A 16,035-nucleotide genomic window follows, 5' to 3' on the forward strand; every position below is an offset into this window, starting at 1 on the left:
ATTGGAGCATCATGAGTTTACTTTTGCCTGGACAATTCAGATGACCAAAGTAAAAAAGTTAAAATTAGACAGGGTAGTGTAATTTTCATTTTCAACAACATCTAAGCCTTTTTATTTTTAAAATTACATGTTATACTTACTCATCTCAAAAAAATTTTAAAAATACAACATTGTATAAAGTAAAATTTATCATAAATCTTAGTTCACATGCCCTTAAGTAGGATTACATATTTATACAAATATCGTATTTTCTTAATCAACATATGCCATAAATCTAGGAATTGTATAAATTCCTATTATTAATCTATTTTATTTATGGCTTAACCTATTTGACTTTGTTTCTCTTTTATATCTTTATTAGAAACCAGGTAAAAATCTATATTTCAGTATTACTATTATATTATTTCTGAAATTGTCTGCAATTAAGTCATTAAATAGTGAGCTTTTTCAGCTTTGAAATTTGAAAAGTTTTTGTTACCCTTTCTAAAAGGGCTTTATTGACATTAAGATAAACATACAACAGATGTTTCAAAATTGGAAAAGATAATCTGTACAGATATGGATATACTACAAAAATAATGTATTTTTTTTTCCTAAGAAAAGCCTGGAAGGATTCTCAGTATAAATCAAAGAGTTTATGGTACTACTGGGGAAATAGTCCAAGTGAAATAAGATTATCGAGTAGTAGGAAAGCTATAATAAAAACTGTCAGCCCTGTCACCCAGTTCTCTCTAAGGTCTGTAAAGGATCAAAAGTATATTGAGCATCATGTAACATCTGTCTAGAATGTGAGGAGAGCCACAACTGTGGTGAGCAACAATAGTGATTTAAAAAAAAAAAAATTACATATGGCTTGTAGTTAAGTTAAATATGGTAGGTTGGACTGTAAAATGTATTGTGAAGCTTGGATTTCTGAAAATGGCTACATGCTAGCTAGACTATGTTAATCTATGTAACTGATCTTTACTACAGATGTATGTGATCACCTGTACATAAACTTATTCAAATTAAAATGGTGTATAAAATATAGGTATTTTCTTAATTATTTAAAGTTACCCGAGGACAGATCATATTTGTATATAGATAGCATATTTTGTCAGAGGAAAGTGCTACCCTACCCTGGAGGGTAAGACTTACTTTGCTACCATCTCACCAGGTGATGGCAGTTGAAAAGGGGAAGAGAGAAATACACCTAACATGGGCATTGAAAATACAGAAGCGCTAGGAGGTAATGGACAGCCTTTGGATGGGATGTGGAAAAGCCTCTTTTATCACATGGATTCTCATATTTACTAATTGCATCCTTTAGATATTTACTCAAAGATACATCCATAATAAATATCAGTTACACTTAGTTAGGATAAGTCGTTTTCCACAACCTTCATGGTACACTGTGTAGTCATCCTATATACCATCATAAGTTTAACAAATTTTTAGGAGAGTATTTTTAATCATACTGTTAGCATGGAGAAACAACCAGAAGCCTCAAGAAGAAAGGATTTCATATAAATAACATTGGATCTCTGATGAGAGTGACATGTTGTGTTTTAGTAATTTTTTTTTTCGTGAAGAACTGCAGCAACTAACCAAGGAATTTTCCATAAACACGTATGAGAAACTATATATGTGCCAGCTACCAGCATAGGTACTGAAAACCAAATATTAATTGTGGTCTCTGCCTTGGATAAACTCATGGCCTTTTTTTTTTTTTTTGGATTGCATAAGGCAGTAGATTTTCTTTTCCCTTCATTTTATTCATTCATTTATTCACTCACTCATTTATTCATTCACATTATTGGGCAGCTAAAATACACACGGTGCAGTAGTAACTGCTGTGTGGAACATGGAGAACCACATACACATCCAGAAGTTGCTGTCAACTTTCAGCTCTAGTGAACTCAGGTTCACATGGTAAAATGCTACTTGTTCTCAAGCATCCAGCGTAAGCACCTCTGTCTGAGAAGGTGTCTCTGATTCTCCTAACAGAAATAAATTTTCTTTGTTCTGAAATTCCCTAAAAAGAAAATGAAGACTTAAAGCATATATTAATGTTTGTCAGATACTCACTATTCTTAATGTATGTAAATAACTGTAAAACATTATACTATGACACTTCACTGACCTCTTTCGCATTAAAGAAGAGAAAGCAATACACAATGTACAAAGCATTTCAAAGATTATAGAGAATGCCTGTTAAGTAACTAAGGAAATACATACTATTTAATATAAGTATATAATCTTAAAAAAAATTCTCACAGCAAACCTCTGAAGTATAAATTATTTTTTTCATTTGTCCAGAGAGGTTAGGTCATTTGCCTAATGTCTTAAAATTAGTAAAGCAAAGTCAGGAATTAAATATGAGCAATCAAGCACCAGAGCCTGTTCTTTTAACCTCTGTGCTATGCTTTAAAATGTTTAAAGGCTTGGTGCAAGCAAGCTCATTTGAGTACTTAATTAATATTAGCATACACATATGTCTAGGTGCATGCACATACAAACGCATTCACTATCATCTATCTATCATCTATCTATCTATCTATCTATCTATCTATCTATCTATCTATCATCTATCTATCTATCTATCTATCTATCTATCATCTATCTCTATATATAGCTATATATCTCATATGGTAGATGAAATAGCTCAAATGACATAATATAGCTAAAATGTTTTAAAAATATTTTACATGTTTACATATTTTGAATTAGATTAAAAAGCAAGTTAAATGTAATACTCACTTTTGACCTTCGTATATTACCGATTCTTAAAAAAGTAATGAGGCCATTTTTATATCCACTTCGTAGATGGGAGTATTGAGGCTCTAGAAATCTAGCCATCTTTCTCCATCTCTTTAAGTACTCTTAATTCTCACCTTCTGTAGGGTAGATAAAGAATGATTTCCTAAGAGAGCGTTGCCAAGAAGACCATCCCTCCAGGACATAAAGCAGAGCTTTTATCTATGGTATTCTCTGTTTTTCTTGATTAAAAGTGTACCTCTGTTGTGGATGCAGGTGACAGGAATCAAATTTTATCAGAGGTTTTAGGGTCTAGATGTCTACTGGAGGAAAAAAACATTTAATAAAAAATGTTTATTTTATATTCGTTGGCTTTACTGTAACTGAATTATTGAGATATTAAAAATTATGAATGTAGTAATATTTAATTACACCTATCAATTGTAATACAATAACTTATTTTTATTCCATTTCAACAATTCAGTTTGTAAGTCGTGATCTTGTATTCTTTAAATAAATTTGTAACAGAGAAGTGGGAAATTTAGACACTTTCCTTCACTGCTGCAACCGACAGTGATCTCATTCTCTTTCATAACTCTCAGCATAATTATCATCATTACCATTCATTTGACAAATAAACCTATTTTCTTTAGATGTTTGGTATTATTGTTTGGCATTGTTAATTATATCTTATTATTATTTATTATTTCTATTTCTAATATCTCAAAGCCCCAGTAGATTCTAAAAGCCTGAAGCACTGACCTCACTTGTTTTAGTTAGATTAGATTTTGTTTTTATACCTAATTAGTTCTATCTTATACATATATGCATGGCTGGTGTTAATTTCCTTTGAATAAATCTTTCTGAAGTTATTAACGTACACTGATTACATCACACCCTTCTTGTTCCACCTCTATACAACAAAAACTTATTTTCGAGTTTCATCTTATCTTGTAAGAGAAAAAACTGTTTTTTAAATTTTCTTTTTTCTTTTTAATTTTTATTAAATGTATTGGGGTGACATTGATTAATAAAATTATATGGGTTTCAAGTGTACAGTTCAGCAATACGTCATGTATATATTGCACTGTGTGTTGACCACCCAAAGTCTACGGCCATACCACTCTGAACGTGCCCAACCACATCTGATCTTGGAAGCTGAGCAGGGTCGGGCCTGGTAGTACTTGGATGCGGAAAAACCCCGAAGTTAAAGGTAGCATTCTTCAGATGTTCATGATTATTCTGTGTATTAGATTAGGATAATATGTTTGTTTAAATTTTTCAGAGGTGATATATACTGATTTTATTGAAATATTCTATTTGCTTGCAGGACAATATGTATGCAACTCTATTGAGGTTTTTGTAGCATACTTAATTCTTTAAAAATAAGAATATGATAGAAAAGTGTCTTTCCAATAGAAGTGGCTATACCAAAGTTGTTTAAAATTGCAATAAAATTAACTTCATTTTAGGAATCAGTGCCTTGATGGAACAAGCCTTGGAATTGTGTAATACCATATAACCTTAGCATTTTTATCTTGACTTGAGAAGCCTCTTGACGAGACAGTTAAGACTACCTTTTACTTTTTTTTCCTTAAAATTGGACTCCAGGAGAAAGGATACTGTAGCCTTTTTCTAGCTGCGGCTTCTTAACTGTTTCTTTCTCAATCTTCAGATTACTCTGGGAAAAGGCACTGATGTTGCCAAGAGATGAGGTCAGTACACCCTCACCTTTGGGGTAGTCCTGGGTGCAAGATGGTAAATGTGTTCTAGTAGTTTCTTCAGCCGCCTTGGCTTTATTATGCTGCCGGGAGATTTCCAGAGTATCAGTACTCTCATCTATGAAGTAGATATAAAAACAGTCATTACTTTTTAAGAATCAGTTATATATGAAGATCAGAAATGCCTATAAAATTTAAGTTTTTCAATTTAATTTAAAATATGCAAAAAATATAAAATATTAAAAACATTTTAGCCATTCGTATCTGAGAAAACTAATAATTGTCTGATACAGATTACAGAAAAATTGTAGAAAAGTTTTTAACTGTTTCATTCCTAGACTCATGATCAAGATTATCCAACAAAATATTTTTGAGCATCAGTTGCGAGAATTGCATAGTATTTTAAAGTTTGCTTCTTTTGAATTGTCTTGAAGCACCCACATGTGAATGGAAATTTCTAGTAGATACATAGCTCTATTTAAAAATTATGTTTTGCTGTTAACCTATACATTCAAATATATTTTGAGAGCCTTAAACATGAACATTATTGGTGTGGTAAAAGGCAGAATGGTACACAGCATAAAAATTAAGTTACTTTTAATGATGTTGCCATAGCTTTCTAGCCCAGCAGAATATAGAAGCTGGGCCAAGATGCATATTAGGAATATTCAGTTAGTTCCAAATACCCCTGAGCTAGTAAGAACCTGTGGTGTAACCAGAGAAGTGGAGTCAGTAAGTTTATAGGAAAGGCTGTTAATAGACTTTTGAGAGAAACGGAGAGAATTATTGGAAGCTGAGGATAGCTCTTAACTGTTGAATGTATCAGAAAGTCGAATTCGTCCCATCACGTTTTAAAGATCCCAGCCATTACTCTTAGGTTCTTTTATGACAAGATCTGGATACAAGGGATGAGAGCTGTGAAACTCAGATACATGTATGACGCTTCTAACCCCCGTGCCTTGATTCATACTCCTTTCATTCAACCCGATACTCAGTTCTGCTCCATTTCAGTAGAAATATGGCCAAGTTTGGCAAGAATATTAGACTACATGTTTGTCTACAGTGGGGATTTTAGGGTAGGGAAGTTAGGTCCTGTGTCCATATGCTACACCTCAATTAGTTAGAAATTTCTTATAGAAGAGACTGGACATGAAAGATCTAAGGAAATACATCAATACTGGAAAATATTTTAAGTTTTTACTGTAAATACTAATTCAGTTTGATTATATATGGACTAATATAAATTATACATAATGGGATGAAACGGTGCTGACTTGGTTAAACCAAAGTCTAGCAGAAAACCAAAGACAATGCAAAGTGAAGTTTCAAGGTTTTCATATAGATCTGTGTGATTTTTTTTAACTGAGAAATAAATTATTTAAACTCATGAATTGGAAAAATTTTTAACAAGCATAGGTTAAAATTCTAACTGCTATGAGTGCTTAACAATGAAAGAAGCAGGCATCTGTTCTCAGATGTGTGAGGAATGAAATGCTGCTTATTCTATTATTCACTATAATATTTTTTGATGTCATACTATGAAGTAAAACTGTTCAGCCCCGCTGATATTTGAGGAGAGGAATCATGGCTCTCTTTCCCTGGAGAAAGATCCTGGATAAATATATATTTAATAGTTTTGTTCTTAAGTAGCAGTACTAAAGTTTTCATTCACTTTTATGGTCATTTTGAATCATGAAAGATTACATTATTAAGGATTCTATACTCTGCTTTTAATGAAGTCCATTGTTATGCTGTCTATTAAATTTGGAAATAAAGAAGTTTATCACTAGTAAAAAAATCTAAGATGTTTCATTGCTTTAAAAATAATATACTCTTCTTAGTATAAATGTCATTCTTTGGGGATTAAATTATTACATCGTTGTTTGTCTGAGTTAACTTTTGCCTTTTATAATGCATTTAAAAATAAACTGCTTTATAACAGAGGAATTTTGAAATATAAATGGAATTAAATGACTGAAGATAAAAACAAGTGTAATTTAAATGTTACTTGTAAGGAAAAATTTATTTAGAACCGTGGTTTACAATAATTGTTGACATATTCCCCTAAGTACTATGTCTGTGATTTTTCATGGTATCAATCATTTAAAGCAATTTAGGTAATAACATTCTGACATACATTTCTGTTATTTTATTTACACCATTTGCCTACATCATTGTAATGCAGTACCTTTCTGATTTGGTACAGTAAATGTACTCTGTAATATCTATTATGGCATGGTCAAAGGATAACTTATTGTCAAATAGAAAAATAGGTCAACAGTAATGTCACTTGATGATCAACCCCCACCAAGTTTAATAAAACATCTCACCAGTATGCATTCCAGTGCAATGGTTGATATTTTATTAGGACTACCTGGCTATAGCAGTAGTGTAATTACTGAGCTGTCAGAGTGATAAGTGGGATTAATGGCAGCCTGATGCACTTTAGGTCTGCAGAGCGCTTAGAGAATTGCAAGATGATATTATTATCAGAGGCAGCCCATTCTGGCATATTCGTGGCACCAAAAAAAAAAAAAAAAAGAATGCTACAACTCAGGTTTGTGTTGCCCTGCCTCATTAACATCTGACATTTCCAACAGCTGTTATTTGTGAACTAGCTCAATAATAAAAGGAGAATTATTTGGTAAAGAGGCTTAATAACCACAACTAAAAATCCTTACATCGTCAGTGTTGTTAAGTGAATGTGTTTATGTTGAATTTAAGATTTCTCTGGAAGAACAGAAAAATACACTGGGCACTAGTTTGACTCATTCATACCTGCTGACATATAACTTTTTAAAAAATTGTCTTATTATTCAATTTGGGTATTTTTAAAAAAGCAGACAACTTGTATCTTCATTAAGGATAACCTATATACAACCTATATATGTGTGTGTATATATATGTAACCTATATGTATATATACATATATGTGTATATGTTGCTTTATTCCTATTAGGTGACAGATGTTTAAATACTGTTAAAATGACTTTTTTATAAATTAGAAGATATTTAAGATGGCATATTATTTGCTGAATTTTTAGCTATTTTATTTTCCCACAGGTTAGGAAACCCTTTTAAACCATTATTAATGCTCAAAATGTTTATCCATGTAAAGATAACACACATAAGTATCACTTTATTTTGACATCAAGAACCAAATAGATAATGTGTTATACTCTTTTTGCATTGTTTTGCAGTGTATGCTGCTGATAATACTTTTAATGAATTATTTTTGAACTTAGAGACAATGTTTTAGGGAAAAAATCATAAGTATGAGAAGGTAGGAATTCAACTAAATGATAGATGTGAATCTAACAATGGCATTTAGAGAAATGATAGGAGAGAGGTTTAATGACTACATTCCAGAGAAGACAATTGCTTTTGAAAAGCCTTTGGTACTCATTGTGTAAAATTTAATTTAGAGAGAAGGCTAAGGGCACAAACCGAAGAAAAGAGATCAGATTTAAAAAACAAGATATTAATTAGGTACTGAGAAATTGGTTCAGATAATGAAGAGGACTCTTCTAGTCACAAAAGAATGACAAGGAGAATGGCATTGTTTCCTCGAAGGAAATGAACCAAGGTCTTTACACATGGAAGTGGATGGAAAATGAGCTAGCTAGTCACCTTTGTCACTGAGCAATGTAGAATTCATTCTCAGTGAAATTCTAAGAGAGTTCTGGTCTTCCGACAAATATGACAGTGTTATATCTTAAGTTAGTTCACCTACCCTATCATGTCTTTCTCTCCAGACCTTGGCACATAGTGTTTCTATTCTTGGGTTATCGGCTTGAAGGACCCTGAACTCCAAATCCCACACTCATTCTTCAAACTTCCCTTTTAAGCATTACTCCTCCCAAAGATCTTTCCTGACTCTCTCCCTCCTGGACTACTGCTCTTCATATATGTTCCTTTGGCATGCTGTCTCCACCCAAATTTACATTGTCTACTACAAGTGCCTTTCAGATGTCTGTTCTCTAAACTGCATGCTGCACCCACAATGGCAGGACCATGGTGGTCTAGTTCAGTACTTTTATATTCTCATATCCCATGTCCTGCCATGTAACAGGGGGTTAGTAAATATTTAATAAATGAATGAACATACATTCATGTACAAATTAAGGACCATTCTGGCCATTAGCTTCAGTTCTGAATTAGTAATTATGGAATTGTGATTCTTACTATGTGGATCCAACCATGTATATCAAAATCACCTCAAAGGCTTTTTCAAAATGTAGATCCCCAGGCCAGTCAGACTTGCAAGGGATTCCTTTGGGGAAACTGAAACATTTACCAAGCTTTCTAGGTGGTTTGAGCGTACCTCTGGCCAGTTCCACAGGAAGCAGATTCTGAGACGAGATTAGTATGCAGGAAGGTCAGATCAACATCTATATAAGAGTGAAGGAATCAGGATGGGACAGACATAGTCACAATAAAGGCTACAGTGGATCTCCACTGACTCGTTCCACAAATAGGGGCAAAGGGACCGAGCCTCTAACTCTTTCATTGACCTGTAATTCAGGATGTAGAAAGGGAGCATGACCTTGGTTGAACCTGTCCTCTTCAGCTGAGGGCATAGCAGCTGAGGGAATAAATGCTATAGTATGGAAGAGTGTGGATCTGGGCCATGCATTAAAGCATCTACCATGAAGCCCGATTGCCATGGGAACAGTATGTAGGTTAAAAGACATCAGTAAATTGGAGGAGGGAGGGATGATGGGAGCAAAAGAAGGAGGGAAGAAGGAAAGGTGTGAGAAAAAGTGGGAGGGATAAGGGAGGAAGAAAGGACATTACAAGTGGTAAAATGAGAAACTTTACCTTTTTTGCTTGTATAATAATTGTGGCCTACAAAGCATACAAAACTTTTATCATGAAAGACTGCATTCTCTAAGTGTTATCAGGGTAGTCAGCGATCGAAACAAATTGATTTAGTAAATGAGTGAATAACGTGTCTTAGGTGTGATCCTCGTAAACTCTAGGAGGAACACCGAGAGGAAAGGCAGTTATTAGCCTTGAGGGGTGCTATTTTATACATCTCTGAAGGTGTGCAAAAGGTGAAACAATATGTTTACTTTATTGCTTAAAAAATTTTGTACCTAAAAATAGTACAATTTTATTTGTTCTTACTAGACACTAATCTAAATGTGTATAGGGTAGAAAATATACATTTCATAGTTCCTTTAATCCCGTTATTTCATTTCCTAGATGCCTGAAATGTGTAGATGCTCCCTGTCAGAAGAGCTGTCCAACTAATCTGGATATCAAATCGTTCATCACAAGTATCGCAAACAAGGTAAACTCAGATTTAGCTCTACAAATGAAATTAATAACAGCATTTGATCTTGATCTCTATCATAATGTGATTAAAACATAAATCTCATCTCAGTGAACTGGGTGAAAGTATTTAAAGAAATGATTTCTATAGATAGTTGAAGAAAGTAGCACATTGTATTAATTAGTCTTTTCCAAGTCATGATATGATTATTATGAAAATGAATTTATTGTTTATTGTCTTAATGATTAGTTTATGTTGAAATTAATGATCTTTTAACCCAGGCATTCATTGTCTAGATTGACTCTAGTTTAAGCTTGCTAAATGCTTATAGATAGGAGCTGTCATTGTTTATCAAAACACGTTTCAAATTTGTGAAATATCTTTTTTTAGAATGTGCTTTGGTTTTAAGTCTGGCACACCGAGACACATCAAAGCAAAGGACTTGGACTTGGACTTCTACTAAAATTCAGTTAATTCATTTAAGATTTGTGATAATTCATAGAGACTGATAGAGTTGTAAACAAAAATTCCTGCAAAAACAAAAAATACAAAACAGGCTTTTATGTGCATGAATAGAACAAAAATAATTTTGATCTTTAGTTTTTTTTTAATTAGCATAAGGCTAAACCTAGTTTTTATTCACTAAGTGAACAGTTGATTGATTGAATGATTAATAGTATCTTTGTGAAAGGAGCATTGTGAGCTCTTGGCCAAGTGTCTTATCTTTTAACAATTGAGCAAAAGCTGAAGGAAGTCTTCTCATAAAGATGTAGCGAATCCTTTTTATAAGGTTTAACATTTATGTTCTAAGCTACAAAAATCTAATGTGCTTTGTACAACCAGGTATCTATTTATATATGAAGATCATTACTCAATATGTCAATTATTTAAAACTATTTTATGAGAAAAGTCATAAATTTATATAGCTTTAGCTTTTCAAAAGAATCAACGGTTATTACTTAGGTAAAGGGCATTATATTAACCTACATGGTCAGATTAAATAGGATTTGAAGTCTAGGTTGAATTTTTAGATTGACCACTTATTGTGAATCCAGGGAAAATTACTTATCTCTTTATTTTCATTTGCAAAAGAAAGAGAGCATCTGTCTTACGTGGTTGCGGTATAAACTGAATAATACTTGTATGTGAAAATCCCTAACTTAGTAATTATTCAACAAATATTTTGTTGATGTGGAATTATTAAATTCCCTACTCATTCACTATATAGATACCATACAAGTGATTATTATTTTTGTAGTTGTTATTTATTGAACACCTACTATCTACCAAACACAACTGCCTTTAGAAGTTCATAATTATGAGCAATTACAGATATATTACAAAATAAATAAGAGAGCTACAACTCAGGGAGAGTATTAAGCATATAAAAAGGCAGGAATATGGATATATAGATGGCAGGTTTCAGGAAATGTAATATATTCATTGTGGCTAACACGGATCCTAGATTATATGAAAAGAAATGATGGGAAAGAAGGCAATTAGATTAGGATTAGGTTGTGAAAATCTTTGAATTCTATGCTCAATAATTGAGACTTAATCCTACAGATAGTAGAAAATAATCAATGCTATATATTTATTTTTGTAACTAATAAGATGAATTCTGGGAAGGGCTCTCATTTATGAACTTTGGAGTATCCCAAACAGCCATCATCACAGGATCTTTCTCTTATATGTAAAAATAAATAATTTATATGGAACATATATATGAAATCTTATTTGTTTAAGCTTGATCTCATAAGAATAGGAGTAAAACAAAATGTCTAAATGTTTGAAGTCTAAAATATTTTGGCTGTAATTATACCCAAGGAGGCACTCTTGACTGTAAGCATGATCCAGCTAGCTAAATTTTCCCTAGACATTCCAAAATTCAATAAGACTTTGTGATTCTAATTAATGTATATCACCTTCATTCAAATTATTTTTAAAAAGACAAAAGGGAATAAACGTTTATAAAATGTGTAAGCAAGATCAGAATTGTGTTTATTTTAGGGAAATTTTTTGTTTTATTAATTCGTCCATACTTTTTACTACCTAATGAAGCATTGCACTTAGGTGTTGATTTAAACAGATTTCTATATGAAGAGAAGATATTTGGAGACATTTAATTGAAAATTAAATCTTTTGCCAGGCATTTAAGGAGCTCTATTGTAAGTACTGTTTTATTGAAGAATCACTGTAGCAATCATAAAAGGTCAGAGACTCTTGTTTTTCAAAGCCTGCAGCTTTTTAGATATTTACCAGCTGTGTACAATGCAGGCCGTCCCACATTGCTCTGCCAGTGGACCTCCGCTCAGGAGGAGGGTTCTTTCCAGGTTGAGAGGGTAATTGAATCGCCAGACTCAATGAGCCTTACGCCTCTTTGAGAAAAGGATGTCACTTGTGTTGTATTGTGTTAGGTTTCTGTGATTCAGTGGAGTTTAGGCCAATACTTCCATTCTTTATTTTCTTACAAACTGGATTACAGCTATAGTTTCCAAAGGTACACTCAATTCTATTGTACCTCCTCAGTTAGTTTTTCTCTGTTTCATTCTTGCAGGCTGTTGTTTGCAATTGTATCTCTCAATTGGAAGTACACGTTTCAGATCCGTCAAACTGTGAATACCGGGTTATATTTCTTGATAGTTTTCTTTTGGGAAAAAAAAACAACAGTACTTTATATAAGAATGCATGCGGTCAATCTATAAATGTAGTAAAAAAATGACTTTTTAAAAATGTTCCTTTGTTTGCTTTATTTGCTTTATTTTAAGCAAGAGATATTTCTCCTTTTAAAATTTTATATTAAATTGCAAAGCATTAATTTCTCATTTGCATATTTTATGGAATCTGTGTGGTCAGATTCATGGGGCTTTTATATCTAGATACATAAATTTAATAATACACGTTAGAGAAAAACTGACCGAATGACTCATTGTAAAATGAAAGGCTCTTTATCATAGGTCCCTATTGAAAGTAACATGAAGTCAGAGGAACAACAAGATTTAACCAGCAGAATGTATTGATAAATACTATTGACAACAATATATATATTTTTAAAAAGATCTGTCAGTATATGTGTACACACATACTTGCACACACACATCCATGCCACATGATGTGCGTATCATGAAGCAGAAGTGCAGTCGGCAGATTTAGTCCATCCTCCTTTTGGGTTTGTTTTTCAAATTCAATAGCTAAGTGGTTTAGACCCTTATCAAATAAAACATTGATCATTTCCAGAATAATTTTCTAAAAGCGTAGCTCTAATTATATTACTTTCTTGTTCAAAAAACATCAGTGGCTCCCCAGTACCTAGAAACTAATGTCCAAATTTATAAGCTATTATGTAAGCCTACTGGGCTTTCTCCCAATATTATGACAGGAGTAAGTAGATGAAAAAAACATATATTAGGAAGTTCACAGTTTATAAGCCAATATTTTAAAAAATATGAATACTTTAGATATATGAAACAAAAAAATAGTGATAAGATTTCATGGTTCCTTCACTACACATGATTAGCTCCTTCACTTTTAGTGCTAGATAATAAGTATGAGCACCTGTATCCATTCCAAGAGGACTCACAGAAACTTACCTACTTGCCATAAGATGGTACTTAAGAGAACACAACTTTTAAAAACTCTCTCTGCTATGCTTCTAGAGAGTAAATAAGCCATTATCCTGCGGAGCTGAAAATGCCATTTAGTTTAAAGAAATACTTCTGAATACATATGTCAATTTCCTTTACACTTGAGACACTGGGATTTGAGAAATGCGAAAAAAATGTACTTTTTTTTCTAGGACTGAGTGTATTCTAAATTTTACAACTCCTGTATATTATGGGTCTGTGTCATTTGGGGTGTTAATCTGAGTGGGTCTTGTGGCATGGAGTAAGGTACTGTCATTCTAAGTAGCTCCTCTTGATCTCATAAGATAATGTTTTTCGTATGTTAATTCTGTCTTTTAAAACTTGATGAGTAGTATTCTTAATACTTTATTAATCAATATTGGATAGTTTTATTCACATGTTTGCCGATTTATTTATTTATTTATATAGTTTTTCTTTTCCTTATTTTTTTTCTCATGTTGGAATTTCCATGAGAAACAGTTTACTTTTGTTTTAAGTGAATCCTTAAAATTCAGTAAATCCTTAAAATTCTTTCGTTCAGTAAGAATACATTGCTGGCAACTCTCTCAGTTTTTGTTTCTGATACTTTTTACATTTCTTCACTTTTGAAAAATACTTTCATAATGTATAGAATTTAGGGTTGGCATTTATCATTTTTTTTCACCTAACAGAAGATATCATTTTTTTTACCTAACAGAAGATATCATTTGTCATGCTTTGATGCTATTGGAAAATCAACAAAAGCCTAATTATTGCTCATTTGAGAATAATATGTTTTCAGAGGGGGGCATTTTAAAGATCTTTTTATCTTTAGTGTTCAACAATTTTACAATGATTTATCTAAGCTGGAGTCATTTTTATATATCCTGCTTGGTTCGCATTGAAATTCTTAAATCTGTGGATAGATGTCTTTCATCATTTTTAGAAATTTTTCTATTTCTCATCTCTTTCTGGAACTCTTATTAGCTATCTATTTAACATTCATACTTTATTCTCTATGGCTCATAACTTTCAAACTTTTTTCTCTTTGATTTTTGGAATTACTCCCTAGATAATTTACTTCAATTCTATTTCAGGTTTACTAATACCTTCTTTATAGTCAAATATGTTGTTAAAATGGTCTACTGAATTTTGAGCTACAACTTTAATTTTCATATCTAGTAGGTCTCTCTCTCTCTCTCTCTCTCTCTCTCTCTCTTTCTTTTGTAAAACTCTAGTAGCTTAAACTCACTTTCTAAGCCTATCTGTCATTTCTTAAAATATATAAAAATACTTATTTTTATACTCAGAATTCTACTATCCATAGTTTCTGTGAGTCTGATTGTACCATCTGTGATGTCTACTGTCTCCACTTTTGTGCTGTTTCCTGTAAGTTTAATTTTTTTTTTTTTTTTTTACTCTGACTGCACCTTTTTTAGTTTTATCCGTAGAACTTCTGTGAAGACTAAGATGAATACATGTTTATTTAAGGGATTTAAATTTGCTTTCTCAAAGGACTTGAAAATAGAAGCCCATGTTCACCTGGTTTGGCAAATGCCTTTAAGATGATTCCATTTATTTCCCTGGCTTACTGCCTCATCATTTTCATTCTCTAGACATGACAGCTTATGGATGTATTCATGATGTCTTTTTTAAAAAAATATTTTGCCTGTAATTTTAACTTTTAAAATTAGAAGAGTTATAGCCCATAACTATTTCTTATTACATGCAAAAATTACAATAAATATTTAAGATCTAATGGGTAATCTAGATTGATTGAAACACAGATTTTTTTATTGGTGAATACTGCAATGGTAATCGACAAGTTATATGGGAGAAAGAAACTTTTGCAAAATAAGACGAAAGATTTGCCACATCAGATATTAAAACTCACTATAAAGCTGCTCTAATCAATATGGTGTTGGAATAGGAATACACATTTCTGGAACAGATGAAAGTCTGTAAACAGAACCAAGTAAATATGGAAACATAATCAAGAGGACATTTTAATTCAGTGGAAAATGATGGGTTCTTTGAAAAGTGGTTCTAGTATAATTTTGACTTTACTTTTAGAACTCTATGAGAGCAAATTTTCTTATATACATTTTCAAATAAAACAAACCAAACTTAAAACCAAGTGAAAAATTTTTGCCATGCATGTTTTAGGCTAAGTTCCAACTGCTCTGTTAATCAAAGATTTCCTGAAAATTTAAATGAGAATAATAACCCAACTCAATATACACATGGGCAAAGGTTATAAACACTTTAGATGAGATAATACAAATGATTAGTGATCATATTAGAGATGTCCTATTTCCATATTATTCAGAAATATATAAATCAAGGAATGGGACACCAGTTTTCTCTCATATGATTGTTGAAATTGAAAAGTGCAATAACTCCTATGCTATGCAGTAAGAAGAAAACAAGAAGTATTATACGGAAATAACAAGAAGTATATAGCGGAAATATATTTGAATGTTACAAATATATACACTGTTGTGCCAGCAATGCTTTATTATTTGTTCTTCCTAGAGAAATTAAAATACCACCATCTGATGGCATAAGTAACAAAAAACTTGAGACAACTATAGTGCCTATCATTAAGAAAATTGCTAAATATGTTTTACTACATATATGGAATATTATGAGGCTTATTCTTTAAAAATGCATTATTATGTTTATTGATCTAAAAATG

At 32.1% G+C, this 16,035-nt stretch overlaps 1 protein-coding gene across 3 annotated transcripts in view; it reads left to right on the forward strand.

The window, feature by feature from the left end:
• DPYD (dihydropyrimidine dehydrogenase) overlaps positions 1–16,035 on the forward strand; it is a 717,845-nt gene that overhangs the window by 152,141 nt on the left and 549,669 nt on the right. For all 3 annotated transcript variants that reach the window (XM_011380852.2, XM_011380853.2, XM_023523771.1), the window contains one exon: positions 9,666–9,753. In XM_011380852.2, the coding sequence (XP_011379154.1) occupies positions 9,666–9,753 (88 nt within the window). The remainder of the gene's footprint in view (positions 1–9,665; positions 9,754–16,035) is intronic.

The sequence above is a fragment of the Pteropus vampyrus genome, unplaced genomic scaffold, assembly GCF_000151845.1.
Source record: "Pteropus vampyrus isolate Shadow unplaced genomic scaffold, Pvam_2.0 Scaffold410, whole genome shotgun sequence".
Lineage (NCBI taxonomy): Eukaryota > Metazoa > Chordata > Mammalia > Chiroptera > Pteropodidae > Pteropus > Pteropus vampyrus.